This window comes from Dendrobates tinctorius, unplaced genomic scaffold (genome assembly GCF_039654945.1).
Source record: "Dendrobates tinctorius isolate UK_male_01 unplaced genomic scaffold, ASM3965494v1 ptg000134l, whole genome shotgun sequence".
In the NCBI taxonomy this organism is placed as follows: domain Eukaryota; kingdom Metazoa; phylum Chordata; class Amphibia; order Anura; family Dendrobatidae; genus Dendrobates; species Dendrobates tinctorius.
Window position 1 is genome coordinate 21624380 of NW_027361802.1, and position 16860 is coordinate 21641239.

The 16860-nt window shown below is 43.6% G+C and overlaps 1 protein-coding gene across 1 annotated transcript in view; it reads left to right on the forward strand.

The window, feature by feature from the left end:
• The window catches only part of PCSK5 (proprotein convertase subtilisin/kexin type 5), an 810488-nt gene that overhangs the window by 581193 nt on the left and 212435 nt on the right, over nucleotides 1-16860 (forward strand). The window contains exon 21 of the mRNA XM_073543784.1: nucleotides 4906-5008. Within this exon, the coding sequence (XP_073399885.1) occupies nucleotides 4906-5008 (103 nt within the window). The remainder of the gene's footprint in view (nucleotides 1-4905; nucleotides 5009-16860) is intronic.

Consider the following 16860-nt stretch of genomic DNA (forward strand, 5'->3'; position numbering starts at 1 on the left):
CCATATATCCATCCTAGTCCCTTGTCCTGCACCCCCATATGTATCCATACTGGCCTCCCATATGTATCCATCCTGGCACCTTGTCCTACTGCCCCCATGTGTCTCCAGCCTGGTCTCCCCCCACCAAGTGTCTCCAGCCTGGTCTCCCCCCCACCAAGTGTCTCCAGCCTGGTCCCCCCCACCAAGTGTCTCCAGCCTGGTCCCCCCCACCAAGTGTCTCCAGCCTCATCCCCACCCGTGTATCTTCAGCCTGATCCCCCCATGTGTCTCCAGCCTGGTCCCCTCATGTATCTTCATCCTGGTCCCCTCTCATGTGTCTCCAGCCTGGTCCCCTCATGTGTCTTCAGCCTGTTCTCCCCCCATATGTCTCCAACCTCATCCGCCCCATGTGTCTCCAGCCTCGTCCGCCCTATGTGTCTCCAGCCTCGTCCGCCCCATGTGTCTCCAGCTTCATCCCCCCATGTGTCTCCAGCCTCATCCCCTCATGTATCTTCAGCCTGGTCCCCCCATGTGTCTCCAGCCTCATCCGCACCATGTGTCTCCAGTATCGTCCCCCCATGTGTCTCCAGCCTGGTCCCCCTCAATGTGTCTCCAGCCTGGTCTCCCCATGTGTCTCCAGCCTCGTCCGCCCCATGTGTCTCCAGCCTCGTCCCCTCATGTGTCTCCAGCCTGATCCCCCCCAATGAGTCTCCAGCCTGGTCCCCCCCAATGTATCTCCAGCCTCATCCCCCCAAATGTGTCTCCAGCCTGGTCCCCACACATGCACACACACACAAAAAAAATCTTCTTACCTTCCTGCGCATCCAGCCTTGGACGGCGTCTTCCTCCTCTCTGCAGGTCCAGCGCGCACAAGGTAAAATGGCCGCCGACATAGCAGAGGCCGGCGGTGAATGTGTGCACTTGTTGCATGACGCTGACGTCATACGCCGGGTGCACACTTGCTAGAATACATCGCGACGTGGCGGTTCAGGTAATGAACGCTGCGAGCGCACGCCCCTGCACATACGTGGCCTGCGCTTTTAAAGGGCCCGCGCCCCTTAAAACCGCGGTCAGGAGGTATTTTTCCATTGTGCGCCCCTGCTTCTAGGGGGCCTGCTGCCCCCCCTGCCCCACGGTGGGTACGCCCATGCCCTGATGATTACAGTTGGGAGGTGAAATGCTATAAAACTGCACACTATATATATATATGGATTCAGTGTTAGCTGTAGAAGTCTGAATTTAGCTTTGGCTGTAAACAGAGAAGAAAACGTATTGTTACTCAAGAACAAATATGTGTGACGATACACATATAAAGTGAAACATTTAAACAGCATAATTCTCTATGTAGACATAAAAATGAACTATTCTAACGGAGCTAATACCTGTTACTATGATGAATAACACTTTGAGGCCTAAGCTGACACAACTCAAAGCTTAATTGTCACAAAGTTTATTTAATGGTGCAATAAAATCAATAACTCTTCAATTTCCATGGAAATAAAACATTGGCTGATCTTCATTTCAGAATCTCATTGCGCTGCCAGTCGTAAATAACCCTGTCAAATATATTAAGTAATTTATAATACACACTCAGTGAAGGAAAAAAACCTTTGACCAAATCGTGGCAGAGAAATATAAAGTGAGAATCAATTTATGACGCCCATATTCACCTGATTGAGTCCAGGTCACACTCTCCGCTCATTCCCTCCTGTTCGATGTGTCGGTCGGCTTGACTTCATTTAAGATCGATCAATTGTAATTTGCCAACTCGGTGTCTTTCTGATAAGAAAACCATTGAAACACTTACTAATCCCACAAAGGTTGCTCAGCGCTCAGTATCCTGAACATGATTTAATGACATTGATTTTGTGTTTTTATTACAGCTCAAAAATGAAATACTTGGTGTTCTTGTTTCCATTGTAACTTGAATCTCATTATTCTGTAAACGATTTTACCGGGAAAATTAGACACGTTTTGGTGATAAACAGGAGGAACGGATTAACCTGAGCTTAGTTTATTTGCAAAGTGGTGTTCCAGCTATTTTGTTAATACAGTTGTTTGCATGGGATTAGGCTGGTTTCACATTTGCGTATGGAGGAGCTGCGGAGGGCTGCAGACTTCCTCCATGAAGCTCTGCCCACGGCCTCACCTCCTCCGTGAAGCTCCACCTCCGTCGGCATGCGGCCTGCGTACCCTATCTTAAGCATTGGGTACACAGGCCGTGCCTCTGTATGCGGATGCCTCTGTATGCGGATGCCTCTGCATGCATCATTTTGACGATAGGGTACGCATGTCGCATGCCAATAGAGGCGGAGCTTCACGGAAGAGGCGCGGCAGGGGGCGGAGATCACAGAGGACGTACGCATCCCTCCCCAGCTCCTCCATACGCAAATGTGAAACCAGCCTTATACATGAGAATACATATTTTTCTAAGAGTTATGTTTCCTAAGAAATTAACTCATAGCATTGATTTATTAGTGCAATTTTATTCTAATCATGAAAGATCTATTATCACATTGCAGATTCACATGTCTCTAACATAGAACTGAAGCCATGGGCCAACATTCATGTTAGTATAAGTGCAATGTGTACCTACTAGTGATGAGCGAACGTGCTGGGATAACGTCCTATCCGAGCATGCCCAGGTGTTATCTCAGCATCTGGGCATGCTCGTATATTATGTTCCAGTCCCTGTGGCTGCTATGCAGCCTGAACACGTGGGGATTGTGTAACAAAAAAGAAATTCCCCATGTGTTGAGGCTATCTTACAGCGTACTTTTGAATGACACCATTGGGGAAACGAGATGAAAACATAATTCTCCCTCTGTACAAATCACTCGTCAGACCACACTTGGAGTATTGTGTGCAATTTTGGACGCCGGTGCTCAAGAAAGGCATTACTGAACTTGAAAGGGTTCAAAGGCGGGCTACTAAAATGATAAATGGAATTGGTTCACTACAATACCCAGAAAGGTTATCAAAATTAGGTCTATTTACTCTAGAAAAGAGAAGACTTAGGGGAGACCTAATATATATGTACAAGTATATCAGAGAGCAATACTGAGATCTCTCCAATGAACTGTTTGTACTAAGGACTGTGACAAGAACAAGGGGGCATTCTCTTCGTTTGGAGGAAAGACAATTTCTGCACCAGCATAGAAGAGGGTTCTTCACGGTAAGAGCAGTGAGGCTCTGGAATTTTCTTCCTGAGGAAGTGGTGACGGCCAACTCACTGAATGAATTTAAGAAAGGAATGGATGTTTTTCTTGTGATTAACAGTATAGAAGGTTACGAATAACATAATATTATAGGTAGATGGTTGACCCAGCTTAGGGGAAGGAATTTTTTTCCCTATGGAGAAAATTGGCTTCTACTCTGTGGGTTTTTTGCCTTCCCCAGGATCAACAATGCAGAACAGCTGCACTAAAAATAGGCTGAACTAGATGGACATAAGGTCTTCCTTCAGCCTTCAAAACTATGTTACTTTGTTACATTTATTTTATCATGTGATGCACTGGAAAGCAAGAAAAAAATTCCAAAAAACACACAATTTTACAGTTTTCTTTTTTTATTTTCTATGTTCACTAAATGATAAAACTGATCTGGTAATATGATTCTACAGGTCAGTGCAATTACGCAGATTCCAAAAGGTATAGTTTTTTAAAGTGGTGAAAAAAATCTGGAAATTTGTATAAAAAATTAACCCTACTTGTGTCATCATTTTCCGAGACCTGATTTTCAAAATACAGCACTGTGACATGGCTTATTGTTTTCGCCATGAGCTGACGTTTTTACTGATATCAATTTGGGGTAGATACAATGGTTTGATCACTTTTATATTTTGATAGATTGGACTTTTACGAATGAACCGGTGCCAAATATGCATATTTTCTTTAAATTGCTTTTTTTTTACTAGGACAAAAGGGATGATTTGAATTTGTGTTTTTTATTTTTTTCATACTTTTTAAAACTTTTTACTGTATTTAATAGTCTCAAAGTACTTGAAGCTGTGATTATCTGATCGCTTGTACTCTACATAGCAGTTCTACAGCACTGCTATATAACTACAGTCACTATCTCCTATGAATGCCAGCTACAGGCTGGCTTTCATAAAAGAATTGTCATGAGAAGCACAAAGGTTTTCAACAGTATCCGCCTGTCATGGCAACCCATCAGCGTCCCACGATTATCTCATGGGCACACCGATAGGGCGGGGAATGACGTGATCCCTTGCCAACACGTATTAAAGGCCGTTCAGAAATTAACGACATTTAACAGGTTAACAGCCATGCGGGGAGCTCCACTCCACCAGCAGCTGTGAAAGGCACATGATGGCTGATTAAATCAGCCATCTTCTGCTGGGAAAGATGGGGGCTTGGAAGCAAGAACACAACATATTACATAAATGTACCTCATATGTCGTGAAAGGGGTGAATATGAATCTTGCACACACCAAGAAATCGAGACATTTAGAGAGGACGTAGTAGAATCATGCTAACATTTGTGCCAAATAGCTGATAAGTACATCCAACCATCAGCAAGACAGGACTGGAGCAATGGTAGGTATGATTACCAAACTAATCCCAAATTGTAAAATAAAAAAAAATAAAAAAATTGAAATTTTTTCCAATTTCAGTCTTTCATGACTTTGTTCAGGTTCAGACCACCAGAGGTGGACCTACAGCATTTCAAGGAATTAAAGTTGAACATGGGAATAACCCTTTAAGGAATAGCCATGTAAAATATTTGCTTGATTTGTCACACTTTTTCCTTTCGCAGCTTCTGTTTGCCACCAACATATCCATTGCTATCCATTAAGCATTCGCTAAATATCTGTTGCTGAAATTCTTAATGTCTCCTTTTGATTTGCAATATTGAATTGGTCGTGTGTGCAGGGTACACTTTAACCTGTCTTCTTCTTTTTAGGTGAATACATTGAAAAAGCTGGGCACTGTATGCCCTGTGATGCCTCTTGTGATAGGTGCACTGGTCCTGGTAGGAATAAATGCATTGGCTGCTCTATTACTAGGTAAGACCTTTTCATGAACTTTTATTCGAAAAAAAGGTTTCACGGCTTTGTCCTTACAAGGTCTAATCCTGTTCATGGCACTAAATATCATCTCTTATATAAGTATTACAGTCATCTGAATGTGACCTAAGACCTTTACAATATTTCAATTAGGAATGTCATATGAGTTACATTAGATGACTTCCAGCAGCCTGGACTACTGCAAATGACTTCAATGGATTATTTTTAACAACTTTCATAGAGAGCTATCTGGCTATGTGCAACCACAACTCCAGTGGTGTAACTAGAGTCCAAAATTTGGACCCAGGCTCCCACCTGCATGTAGCATCAGATGTATGGGCACTTGTAGTATTTCATATCCTGTGAAGACATACATGTTTGTAAAGCTGGAGGGTGTGGACCCACTGAACCATTGGCCCAGATTTACCTTGGAGGGCCATGGCTAAGTGGTTACCTGGTTTTCAGTAGTGCCTGTGATGATGGGCAGCAGGAAAGCCACCAGGTGCCACTCCTTGGCAGAGTCCAGGCCTGCAGCGGCTGACCCACGAATCAAAGCAGGTATGCAAGGTACAGGGGGGTGAGACAGAATTGTAGTCTGATGGTTTCGGAGGTGAGGCAGGCAGCACAGATTCAGGATACAAAACCGAGGTCAGGAGCACAGAGAACAGACAGGAAGATAACACAAGCCGGGTCAGTAACGGGAGATATAAACAACAGGACACCTTGGCATAAACTAGATGCAAACAGCAAACTGGAACCTAAGCTCAGGCAAAGGTGAGGAGGGTGGCGCTGTCTAATATAGCAGCTGCTGGATGGTAACTGGCAGTGTAATCCAAACGCTGCAGGACACTGCAGGGTTAAATTACTGCAGGATCTGGCCCTGCTCCCCTTATAGGCATGTGTAAACATCTGAATATGCATCAAAGTTGGAAGTGCTGCATGGACTCAGCGCAGTGGCCTGGCAGAGTGGCAAACATAGTAAGTAGCACGGTGGCAGGAACACATGTGAGTTACCGCCATAACAGTGTTTATCTCCTCATGTGATAATGTTACCCATCCTGTAATAACATCCTCAATCCTGGTCCCTTCTTGTGATGCTGTCCCCCTTCCTGGCCCCTTCCAGTAATAATGTCTCCCATCCTGATATAATGTTCTTCATCCTGAGCTCCTTCCTGGTATAATATTCCCCATCCTGTTATAATATACTCCATCTTTCCAGTAACAATGTCCCTGTTCTGCGTCTGTTCTCCAACAAATATATCCCGTATATACTCGAGCATAAGCTGACCCAAGTATAAGACAAGGCACCTAATTTTGCCATGAAAAACTGGGTAAGCTTATTGATTTGAGTATAAGCCAGGTATGCATTGTGACCTCATCCCTGTCCTGGTATGCATGGCTCCTTATCCCCTATTCTTGTATGCATGGCTCCCCCATCGCTGTTCTGGTATGCATGGCTCCCCCATTTCTGTCCTTGCCTGCATGGATCCTTATCCCCTATTCTTGTATGTGTAGGAGGGTAAGATATTATGTCTCTTATGCCTTTCTTGCCTCTGATTGTGTTCCAGTTTTTAATGTTTACAGACGTGTTTTTATGATTACTGCCTGCGGTACTGCTACATTTATAACTATGTATTACCGCTCATTACTTATGGTTTTGCCACTTGAATGTGCTACCATTGTATAGACAACTGTATATATTGCCTCATGATAATATTTCATGTATATTATGTGTCATTTGGGTATGTATAGTCAAGGAAAGTTAGGACATTAGAGGAGGGCACTTTTAGTATATAGTTCCCCATAGTTTGGGTAGTTGTAATTATGTTGCAGGTCACTAGGTGGGGGCATACTATTGGGATCTGATAGGAGTTTCATAGAGGGTTAATTGTAGGAGGGGCTGCTGAGAGTTAAGGTTAGTGCTGAAGAGCAGTTTAGTCAGATGGGGCCACGGTGCCCAAGAGTCCACATTGGCAGTCATGTAACGTTAAGTTGTTACTGCCCACGTTACCCATGGCCACTGCAGGTCTTAGCAGTGGGTCAGAACAGGAAAAGGAAGATGTGGCATCTCACCGCCTGGGCCAATGCTTTTAGGGCAGAAGTTGGCTGGACTAAGGAGATGAGAGCAGTTGGCACTTCAACGAGATCGGTACAGATGGGCAGGATGCTTCACCAGGGGTCAGATCAATGTAGACCACATTTGAGGTATTACAATTCATAAGAGTTTTCATTGGAAATATTTTTTGTCCACTAGAATCCATGAAACTGGAGCATTTAAGACTTTGTCATTTTGATTTTTAATTATTGCATAAGAATTTATGATATTGACTGTTTCAAGCTTTTTATTGTAATCATGTTGTTTTATTGTCTAGTATAAGTTTTCAACTGTTTTATGTGTTTTTTGAATTTGTCTATTTGTATATACATGTTTTACGCCAACTCCTTAGAATAATTGCGTCAATTGCTTATTCTACCGGTGTGCTCACTGGTTTAGAGTATTAAAGTGGGGCATAGTGATTACTTGGGATGTCATGATTAAGGGAGCTTAGTCTCCAGAAACGCGTCGATATCCACATCTATTGGGTATTGTGCTGAAGATTTTATCCTCCATGTAACGAGTTTTGTGAATAAAAATTTCATCTTCATGGAATCAGTAGAGCTGGACATTTCTTCTTTTCTGTTGGACTATCCATGCTTGGACACAGCGGGTCCGTGCTCCTGAGGCTATTGAAATGCATTCACGAGTGAGCTGGAATTTTTTCTTCTTATTTCGTTCCGGAGCCAGCAGATCGTCCTGCAGAACAATCACGTGACCCCGCTCATTAAGGTAATGAATATTCACTCCACACCTATGGGAGTGGAGAGGCGTGCATATTCATTACCTTAATGAGTGGGGCCGCGTGATCGTTCTGCCGGAAGAGCTGCTGGCTCCAGAACCAACGAGATGCAGCGAGGGCTGCAGGTGTCAGTGTGCACGCTATAAGAGAAATTAATATTAATTTCTTTTTAGCAGCAGGCATAGTTACAGCCAAAGCCACCGGTTCCTGCCTCCTGTGACCCGTTGCTCTGCCTCTCCCCCTCCCCCACTGGCCCTCTGGGACAATTGACTCGTGTATAAGCCGAGGCGGGCGTTTTCAGCACAAAAAAATGTGCTGAAAAACTCAGCTTATACACGATTATATACGGAATATGAAAAAAAAATATTCTTCTTATCTTCTTCCATTCCTCTGCGTCCTCTTACCTCTTCTACGTCCTCTTCTATAGCTAGGAGCCAGCAAATGACTTCAGCATATAAGCGACGGACAGCGCATGACGTCACTGTCATGCGCCGCCCATGTCTATCACGCCAATGTCAGCTGCTTGCCTCTGATTGGCTAGCAGTGCAGGGACCTGACGGGTCTCTGCATCGCAATTTATTTCAGCTGAATGTGTGTGAATTTAGTTCCAGCTGAAATAGATGCTGGTGTCAGTGGTCCCCCTTTCTGCATGCACCCAATCGTGATCACATCCTCTGCAACTGCAATTGTTACACCCCTGCATCAATCTATTAAAATTAATGGCAGTTAGAGAACCTGAAACGTTCTGCTCTCGTTGAAGAACTGTTACCAAATTGATGGCCACATGCGATCCCGGTGATGGTTCATGAACCATTCTAACATTCTAAAACACATGAAAATACGAAAACATTTTTTATATTAAATGTAAAAAAATAATAAGAAAACCTATTTAAGGACCTTTGAAATTTTCCAGGCTCTGGAACTACGTATGTATGTCACAGTGACGTTTCATATTCTGTCAGCCCTCGTAGATCAAAACCTCTATTTCTAGAGGTAACACATGAAACACTGTATACATATTTGATTTGTTTGGTGAAATAATCCCTTCATTGATTGACTTTGCACATTTGGGACGTTTTTCAATTTAGACTTTGTAGAGAGAAGCCATGGAATCTAGAGTAGACTTAAGGTTAAGGGGCTCCATGGAAAAATAGTTCTTCCATCATTTTAACACAGTTCAATGTGATTTTCCTCACCAACTTAAACTTTGAGAATTTCTTTTCATAATATGAAGAAAAATAAAAAAGAAACCAATTTTATATAAATTCAATTATAGCTAACATATCACCTTATTTCTTCCCAAATGATTCACCTTTACCCTCAGCAAACATCAAAGTGACACTAGTCAAAGTATGTTTAGCCTGGCAATGACCACAAGTCTTTAAATACCACAAAGACCTGAGAATTTTGAATTGTCAGAATATCACTTTAGTTCCTGCCTTTGAATGTTTCATTTAACATAGGTGCTCATGAAAGGTTGCCAATTACAGTAAGTTTAATGGAAAATCATTTTCCGCTAAATGTGTATTTAAATAAAACTTCTGAAACTTTTTGATTAACATATTTCATATACTCAGGATAGATTTATATTTGTTTGCCAATTGTGCAACAAAGATGGATAAAAACACATTTCTGAATATTTTATTTACATAGGGGACATCGTACATTACATTTCAAATGATGGTTCATGTTGTCGTGAAGCCCTAGTCTTAGCCACGCACAAGAATCAGCACTGAATTACCCTAGCATAATTCTGAGCACTCTCTGTTGTTATGAATGATGCATGATAAATATATATATATATATATATATATATATATATATATATATAGTATATACAATTGTGCTCAAAAGTTTACATACCCCAGCATTTTTGCTTTCTTGGCCTTCTTTCAGAGAATATGAATGATAACACCAAGACATTTTCTCCACTCATGGTTGGTGGTTGGACGAACTACTGTGTTTTCTCTTTTTAAATCATAATGGAAACCCAAAACATCCAAATTGTAACTCTCGCGCCCTGACTGGATAGCGTGAGCGTGGATTGTGGCCCCACTGAGCCACAAACCAAACTACCCTGGAGGGGCGTGACTAAGCAGCTACCTTGATGTTCTCTAGAGCCTCTGATGGTGAGGTTAGAAAGAATTGAGCGGCAGGTAGCTGCCAGGTACCACTCCAGGGCGGTGTCTGGCTGTAGCAGCTGATCGCACTGGGGGACGAAAAACTAATGACAGGTGCGGGCATGTACAGATGGGCACGGCTGGCACTCTGGCAGGCGGGCACGGCTGGCACTGTGGCATGCAGTTGGGCATGGCTTGCACCCTGGCGGGCAGGCGGGCAAGCTGGCACTCTGGCAGGCAGGTGGGCACAGCTGGCACTCTGGCAGGCAGGTATGGGTAGGATAAGAGAACAGGTAAGAACCAGGTCAGACTAGAGGGACTGGAACCATAGGACGTGGGACGGAAGCAGAGCAGAACCCCAAGGTGCGGAGGAGGAGCAGAGCAGGACCGCAAGGTGTGGAACAAGAACGGAGCAGAACCGCAAGGTGTGGAATGGGAGCGAAGCAGAGCCGCAATGTGCGGAACGGGAGTGAAGCAGAGCCACAGGTTGTGGAGAGGGGAACAGAGCAGATCCGCAGGGTGCAGAGCGGAGAGCGGAGCCACAGGGTGCAGAGTGAAGAGAAGAGCAGAGCCGCAGAGTGAGGAGCAAAGAGCAGAGCTGCAGGGTGGGGAGCGAAGAGCAGAGCCGCAGGGTGCAGAGCGAAGAGCAAACCAGACCACAGGGTGCAGAGCGAAGAGCAGAGCCGCAGGGTGCATAGCAAAGAGCAAAGCAGAGCCACAGGATGTGGAGCGGAGAGCAGAGCAGAGCCACAGGGTGCATAGCAAAGAGCAAAGCAGAGCCACAGGATGTGGAGCGGAGAGCAGAGCAGAAGGAATAGACACAAGGATACACACAGCTAAGTAAGTAAGGAAACAGACAGGGACACGAACAGGCACAAGAAACGGACTTAGTACAGGAAAGGACGAACACGGGAACCAGTACCAAACAAAGTATACAGGCCTGGCCATACAGAACACAAGACACACAGAGCACAGAAACAGGTCTGAGTATGCAGCCCCCAGAGAGGAGGAACACAAGACACAGAGCTCAGAAATGGGTCTGAGTAACCTGGCAACTCAGCAACAAAGTACAGACTGACAGAGTTTGTTGTTCTGGCATCTCCCTATGGGTGGAGATGCCTTAAGTACCCGATACCTCTTGACAATAGGCTGGGGCCAAATTAGGGGCATGCACACTGTCTCTATAAGACTCAGGAAGTGCCAGTGCCGCCACCCTAAGAATACAGCCAGGAAGTATGCAGCAAGCAAGGACATGAGGCCCACAGCATGAAGCAGGCAGAGGACAGAACTCACAGCATGGCCCAGAGTGTTGAGTAAGATGGGAGATGGGAAGCCATGCAGTGATGTCAGCAGGGATGTTACAAAAATGACCCTGATCAAAAGGTCACATACCCTGATTATTTTGGCCTGATAACATGTACAGACGTTGACACAAATGGGTTTAAATGGCTACTAAAGATAACATCGTCACCTGTGACTTGTGAAAAATGCCAGGAAAATTGTTCGAGATACAAAGAAAACCTCACAAATTACATCAGCTGAAATACTGGACTCTCTTAAAACTAGCGATGTGGCTGTTTCAAGAAGCATAATAAAGAGGCACTTGAAGAAAAATCGGCTGCATGGTTGAGCCGCTAGAAGAAAGCTAAATGACTCTGATCAAAAGTTGACATACCCCATTTCTTAATACCATGTATTGCCCCCTCTGACATCAATGACAGGTTGAAGTATTTTGTGGTAATTGTGGATGATGTTCTTTATTTTCTCAGATAGTAAAGCTGCCCACTCTTCTTGGCAAGAAGTCTACAGTTCCTGTCAATTTCTGGGCTGTCTAGCATGAACTGTGCAATTGAGATCTCCCCAGAGTGGCTCAATAATACTGAGGTCAGGAGACTGAGATGGCCACTCCAAAACCTTCACTTTGTTCTGCTGTCGCTAATGACAGGTCGACTTGGCCTTGTGTTTTGGATCGTTGTCATGTTGGAACGTCCAAGTACGTACCATGCGCAACTTCCGGGCTGATGATTGCAAATTTGACTTCAGTATTTACTGATAACATGCTGCATTCATCTTTCCTTCAACTTTTACCAAGTTTCCTGTGCCTTTGTAGCTCACACATCCCCAAAACATCAGCGATCCACCTCCGTGGTTTACAGTAGGAATGGTGTTCTTTTCATCAAAGGCCTTGTTCACCTCTCTCCAAATGTAACGCTTATGGTTGTGGCAAAAGTGTTCAATTTTGGTCTCATCACTCCAAATTACCTTGCTCCAGAAGTTTTGACGCTTGTCTCTGTGCTGTTTTGCGTATTGTAGATGAGTTACTTTGTGGCATTAGCGCATTATTGGCTTTCTTCTGGTGACTCAACCATGCAGCCCATTTTTCTTCCTGTGCCTTCTTATTGTACATCTTGAAACAGCCACACCGCTAGTTTTCAGAGAGCCCAGTATTTCAGCTAATGGTATTTGTAGGTTTTTCTTTGCATCCTCAACAATTTTCCTGGCATTTGTCACAGGTCACAGGTGAGAATGTTACCTTTAGTAGCCATTCAAGCTCATTTGACAATAAATGGCTTCACCCAACCACTAACCATGAGTGGAGAAGATGTTTTGGTGTTATCATTCATATTCTCTGAAAAAAGGCCAAAAAAGCAAAAATTCTGCCGGGGTATGTACACTTTTGAGCACAACTGTGTGTCTCTCTTTTATATCTAGGACCACTGAAACATAAACAATTTTACATTGCATACATACTTTTATTCACTAATGCTGATAATAAGATTGCATATCAACAGGTAAAAGGTCAAATGACACTATTGTTTTCGGCACATTTTCAGTTCCTGTCCACTGATTACGCCAATTCTTCTCCATTGTATTGCTTTCTATTCCTTTCTTTCCAATGTGCCCCCTTTTGCTCTAAATGTCATGGCTCATTGGACAGGCATAGTGCTGGAGGCGTTTCTGGCTGAGGGTCCCTTCCTCACACTGAACCCTGTATTGACTAAGAGATGATGTTATCTCAAAGCCATTGAAAGAGCATTTTGAAACAAGCTGGTGGTCTTTGTCCCTTTGTAAGTATGGAGAAGTTCATCCCACTCCATCACCATCACAAATACACAGTCTATTCACTAGAGTGACAGTTCTTCAGAGGTACTCAGCTGGCTTTCAGATGTCTTTTCTAGAAATTCTATAGTTTGCTGAGAGACCTGTTACTTTTATAGCAATATGTATATCACTAAGTCACAATTTCCTTTAAAGCTGAGATTTTATAAAAAAAGATTACAAAAGACTAAAGTATACACATTGTAATACCATGACTTATGTGTTCCATACTTAGCTTGACAAGTATGCTGTATTTTCTAGCTATATATGTAAATGCATACATAAAATATCACCAGAAATGTGGATAAAGCTGTAATGAGGACTGCAACAAGACCTTCTACAGAGTACATACAATCTCCTTCCAGATAATCCTTGTTATATATTTGAACCCACTTAATCAATTGGAAGCCCATTTACACTGGGCGATAAGCCATCAGATTCTAGCACTAACAACTAGAGATGATCGAACTTGTTCGGAAAACGTTCGCCAACCTCAAATTCGGCACGAACGTAGCACATTCAGATTCATGTTCGGTTTCCCGAGCATCTTTCCTCAAAGTCGGAAAAATCAGTCACAGTTCAGTAAATGATTGCGTTACCACTAATACTTTTGTTATGACTTTAGCTAGGATAGTGGTGCTGCATGATGAGTGGGGGTAGAGATGTGTTTTATGAGAGGAGGGATTGTGTCTAGGTCAGAAGAGCGGAGGAGTGTAATTTTTTTTCTCCCTTTTTTAATAATTTAGTGTGCGTACATTCTGGCAACCAATCAGGGCACAGAAACCATCCACTATGTCATGACACAAGTTCTTTCTGTGATTGGCTGCCGAAGTCACAAGTCTCTGTCCAGATAAAAAACAGACATCTTGTTTTGCTGTCACCATTTCCTCAGTGTCACAGTACAGAGAAGGCTCTTCTGCTAGTGCTGCTGCTGAAAGTGAACTTGTCAGTGAGATAGGATCCTGTCCTGTGTGAAATCGATCTTTCCGCATCTAACTACATTGTGCTAAAATTGTATTACAGTCTCAGGAGGCCCCATTTGCTAATCAAAATTGTTTGGGCAAAAAACTGTGTTGCAGTGTGTTTAATCAGAAGGCCAGATTTCTACTTAAAAATTGTTAGACCTAGTATTGGGGTTCAGCCAGGAGTCCCTATATGCTAATCCCAATTGTTTGTGATAAAACTGTGTTGCAGTGAGGAATCAGGAGTAGAGATAAGCAAAACTTTCAAGGACCTGTTCTGATTCGGCAATATTCGACGAACACTTCGTCGAACGTATCCGAACCTCATCGAATTCAATGAGAAGCAAAAGCAAACACATAGCAAACACCTTCGTGGGAGGGGGTGGTCAAACAGCTGTCCAAAAAGTTCAAATTAGTGGCAGACACCCAGAAAAATGGCATCAATTGACCCACAGTACAAATTTGATAATGGCACCACAGCAGTCAGCCATGGGCCATTCATGAGCATCAGGGTCTAGGCCAGCATTTACAGCTTTGAATTTAAATTTAAATTAAGGTGAAGTAGGTGAGGGAGCAGTGTAAGCCTGTTGTGCTGGAAGCCCTGATACCACATGCAACAGCTCATATGTGATTTTTGATCAGCCACACTCAGGTGGCACAAATATTAGCTTGGTATACCATAAATGTTATAAAAATTTAAGGATAGTAATACAGGTAGTTGACTGAAAGTAATTTCAGGCCTGCCAGTCTGTGAGCCCTACTGCTACAGGCAGCAGACATGAAGGAGAACCAACTTGGAGTACAAAATTTATTGACACACTCCACTAAAGTGTCACCAATTTCCCAGAGTAGAAATATTATAATTGCACAGTTTTTTGAAAAAAGTTACTGTAGGTTCTACTTGACTCCCTTTCTTTGGCAGCGGCACGGCGGTATTATTATTTATTTTTATAGCTCCATTTATGTCGAAAGGGGTATTTATAATAAAAACAAGTACAATAATCTTAAACAATACAAGTTACCGACTGCTACTGGAGGAGAGAGAACCCTGCCCGTGAGGGATCACAGTCTACATAGGATGGATAAGGATACAAAAGATGAGGGTAGAGCTGCTTGTGCAGTGGTATGGTGGAGCGATGATTAGTGTAGGTTGTAGGCTTGTTGGATGAGGTGTTTCTTCAGGTTCCTTTTGAAGGTTACCATAGTAGGCGAGAGTATGATATGTTGGGGCACACAGTTCCAGAGTAGAGGGCATCTATGGGAGAAATCTAGTATGTGATTGTGGGAAGAGGATATAAAAGGGGAGTAGAGGAGATCTTGTGATGATCAAAGGTTGCGTACTGGTAAATACCAAGAGACTTGGTCACAGATGTAAGGAAGAGACAGGTTTTGGATCGCTTCGTTTGCCAAACTCAGGATTTGAACAGCAGTCTTTGGGCAAGAGGGAGCCAGTGCAGGGATTGACAGAGGGGAGAAGCCAAGGAATAGTGGGGTGACAGGTGGATTAGTCGGGCAGCAGAATTAAGGATAGATTGGATGGGTGCAATAGTGTTAGAAGGGAAGCCAAAGAGCAGGAGGTTGAAATAGTCGAGGCGGGAGATGATGAGGGCACGCACTAGTGTTTTTGCAGATTCATGGTTGAGGAATCTGCTGATTCGGGAGATATTTTTTGAGTTGGAGTCGGCAGGAAGGGGAAAGAGCTTGTACCTCAGATTTGAAGTAGAGATCAGAATCATTGATTTTAATGGATAGGTCAGTTGGGGGGAATGAATGAGATGGTGGAAAGATGATGAATTTGGTTTTATCCATGTTAAGTTTTAGAAATCTAGCAGTGAAGAAAGATGAAATAGAGGACTGACATTGTGGAATTCTGGTTAGTAAGGAGGTAATATCTGGTCCAGAGAGGTAGATCTGCGTGTCATTAGAATAGAGATGATACTGAAAGCCATGTGACTCCATGAGCTGTCCCTGGACGAAGGTGTAGATGGAGAAGAGCAGGGGTCCTGAACATTGGGGGGTACTGACAGATAGGGGGCGAGATGATGAGGTTATGTGTGAGTGGGAGACACTGAATGTCCTGTCTGTTAGGTATGAGGAGATCCAAGCTAGGGCCAAGTCTGTGATACCAAGAGATGAGAGTCTGTAGTAAAAGGGAATGGTTCATTGTGTCGAAGGCAGATGACAGGTCCAGGAGGACGAGGACAAAGTAGTGTCGCTAAGATTTAGAGGTTAGTAGGTTGTTGCTGAGTTTAGTCAGGGAAGTTTTAGTGGAATGCTGAGGTCAGAAGACAGATTGTAAGTGATCAAAGAGGGAGCAGAAATATAGGTTTGACCTCAGTTCAAAATGGATGTGTTGTTCCACTAGCTATGAGGCATAGGGGAGAAGTGATATGGGGAGATCGTTATATGCAAAGGATGGGTCAAGCGAGGACTTTTTGACGATGGGTGTAATCAAGTTATGTTTGAAGCATGAGGGGAAGACAACAGTTGTTAATGGCAGGTTGAAGTGGTGGGTTAGTTTCGGGATGAAGACTGTTGTAAGGTTTGGAATGAGGTGGAATGGGACTGGGTTAAGTTCAAAGGTGGTGAGACAGGATGTAGAGAATAAAGAGGAAAGTTGATCTTCTGTGATGGTAGTGATGTTGGTTTTGGAGGATCATAGAATCATAGAATCATAGAATCGTAGAGTTGGAAGGGACCTCCTGGGCCATCTGGTCCAACCCCCTGCTCAAAGCAGGATTCGCTAAATCATCCCAGTCAGATGTCTGTCCAGCCTTTGTTTGAAGACTTCCATTGAAGGAGAACTCACCACTTCTCGTGGCAGCCTGTTCCAC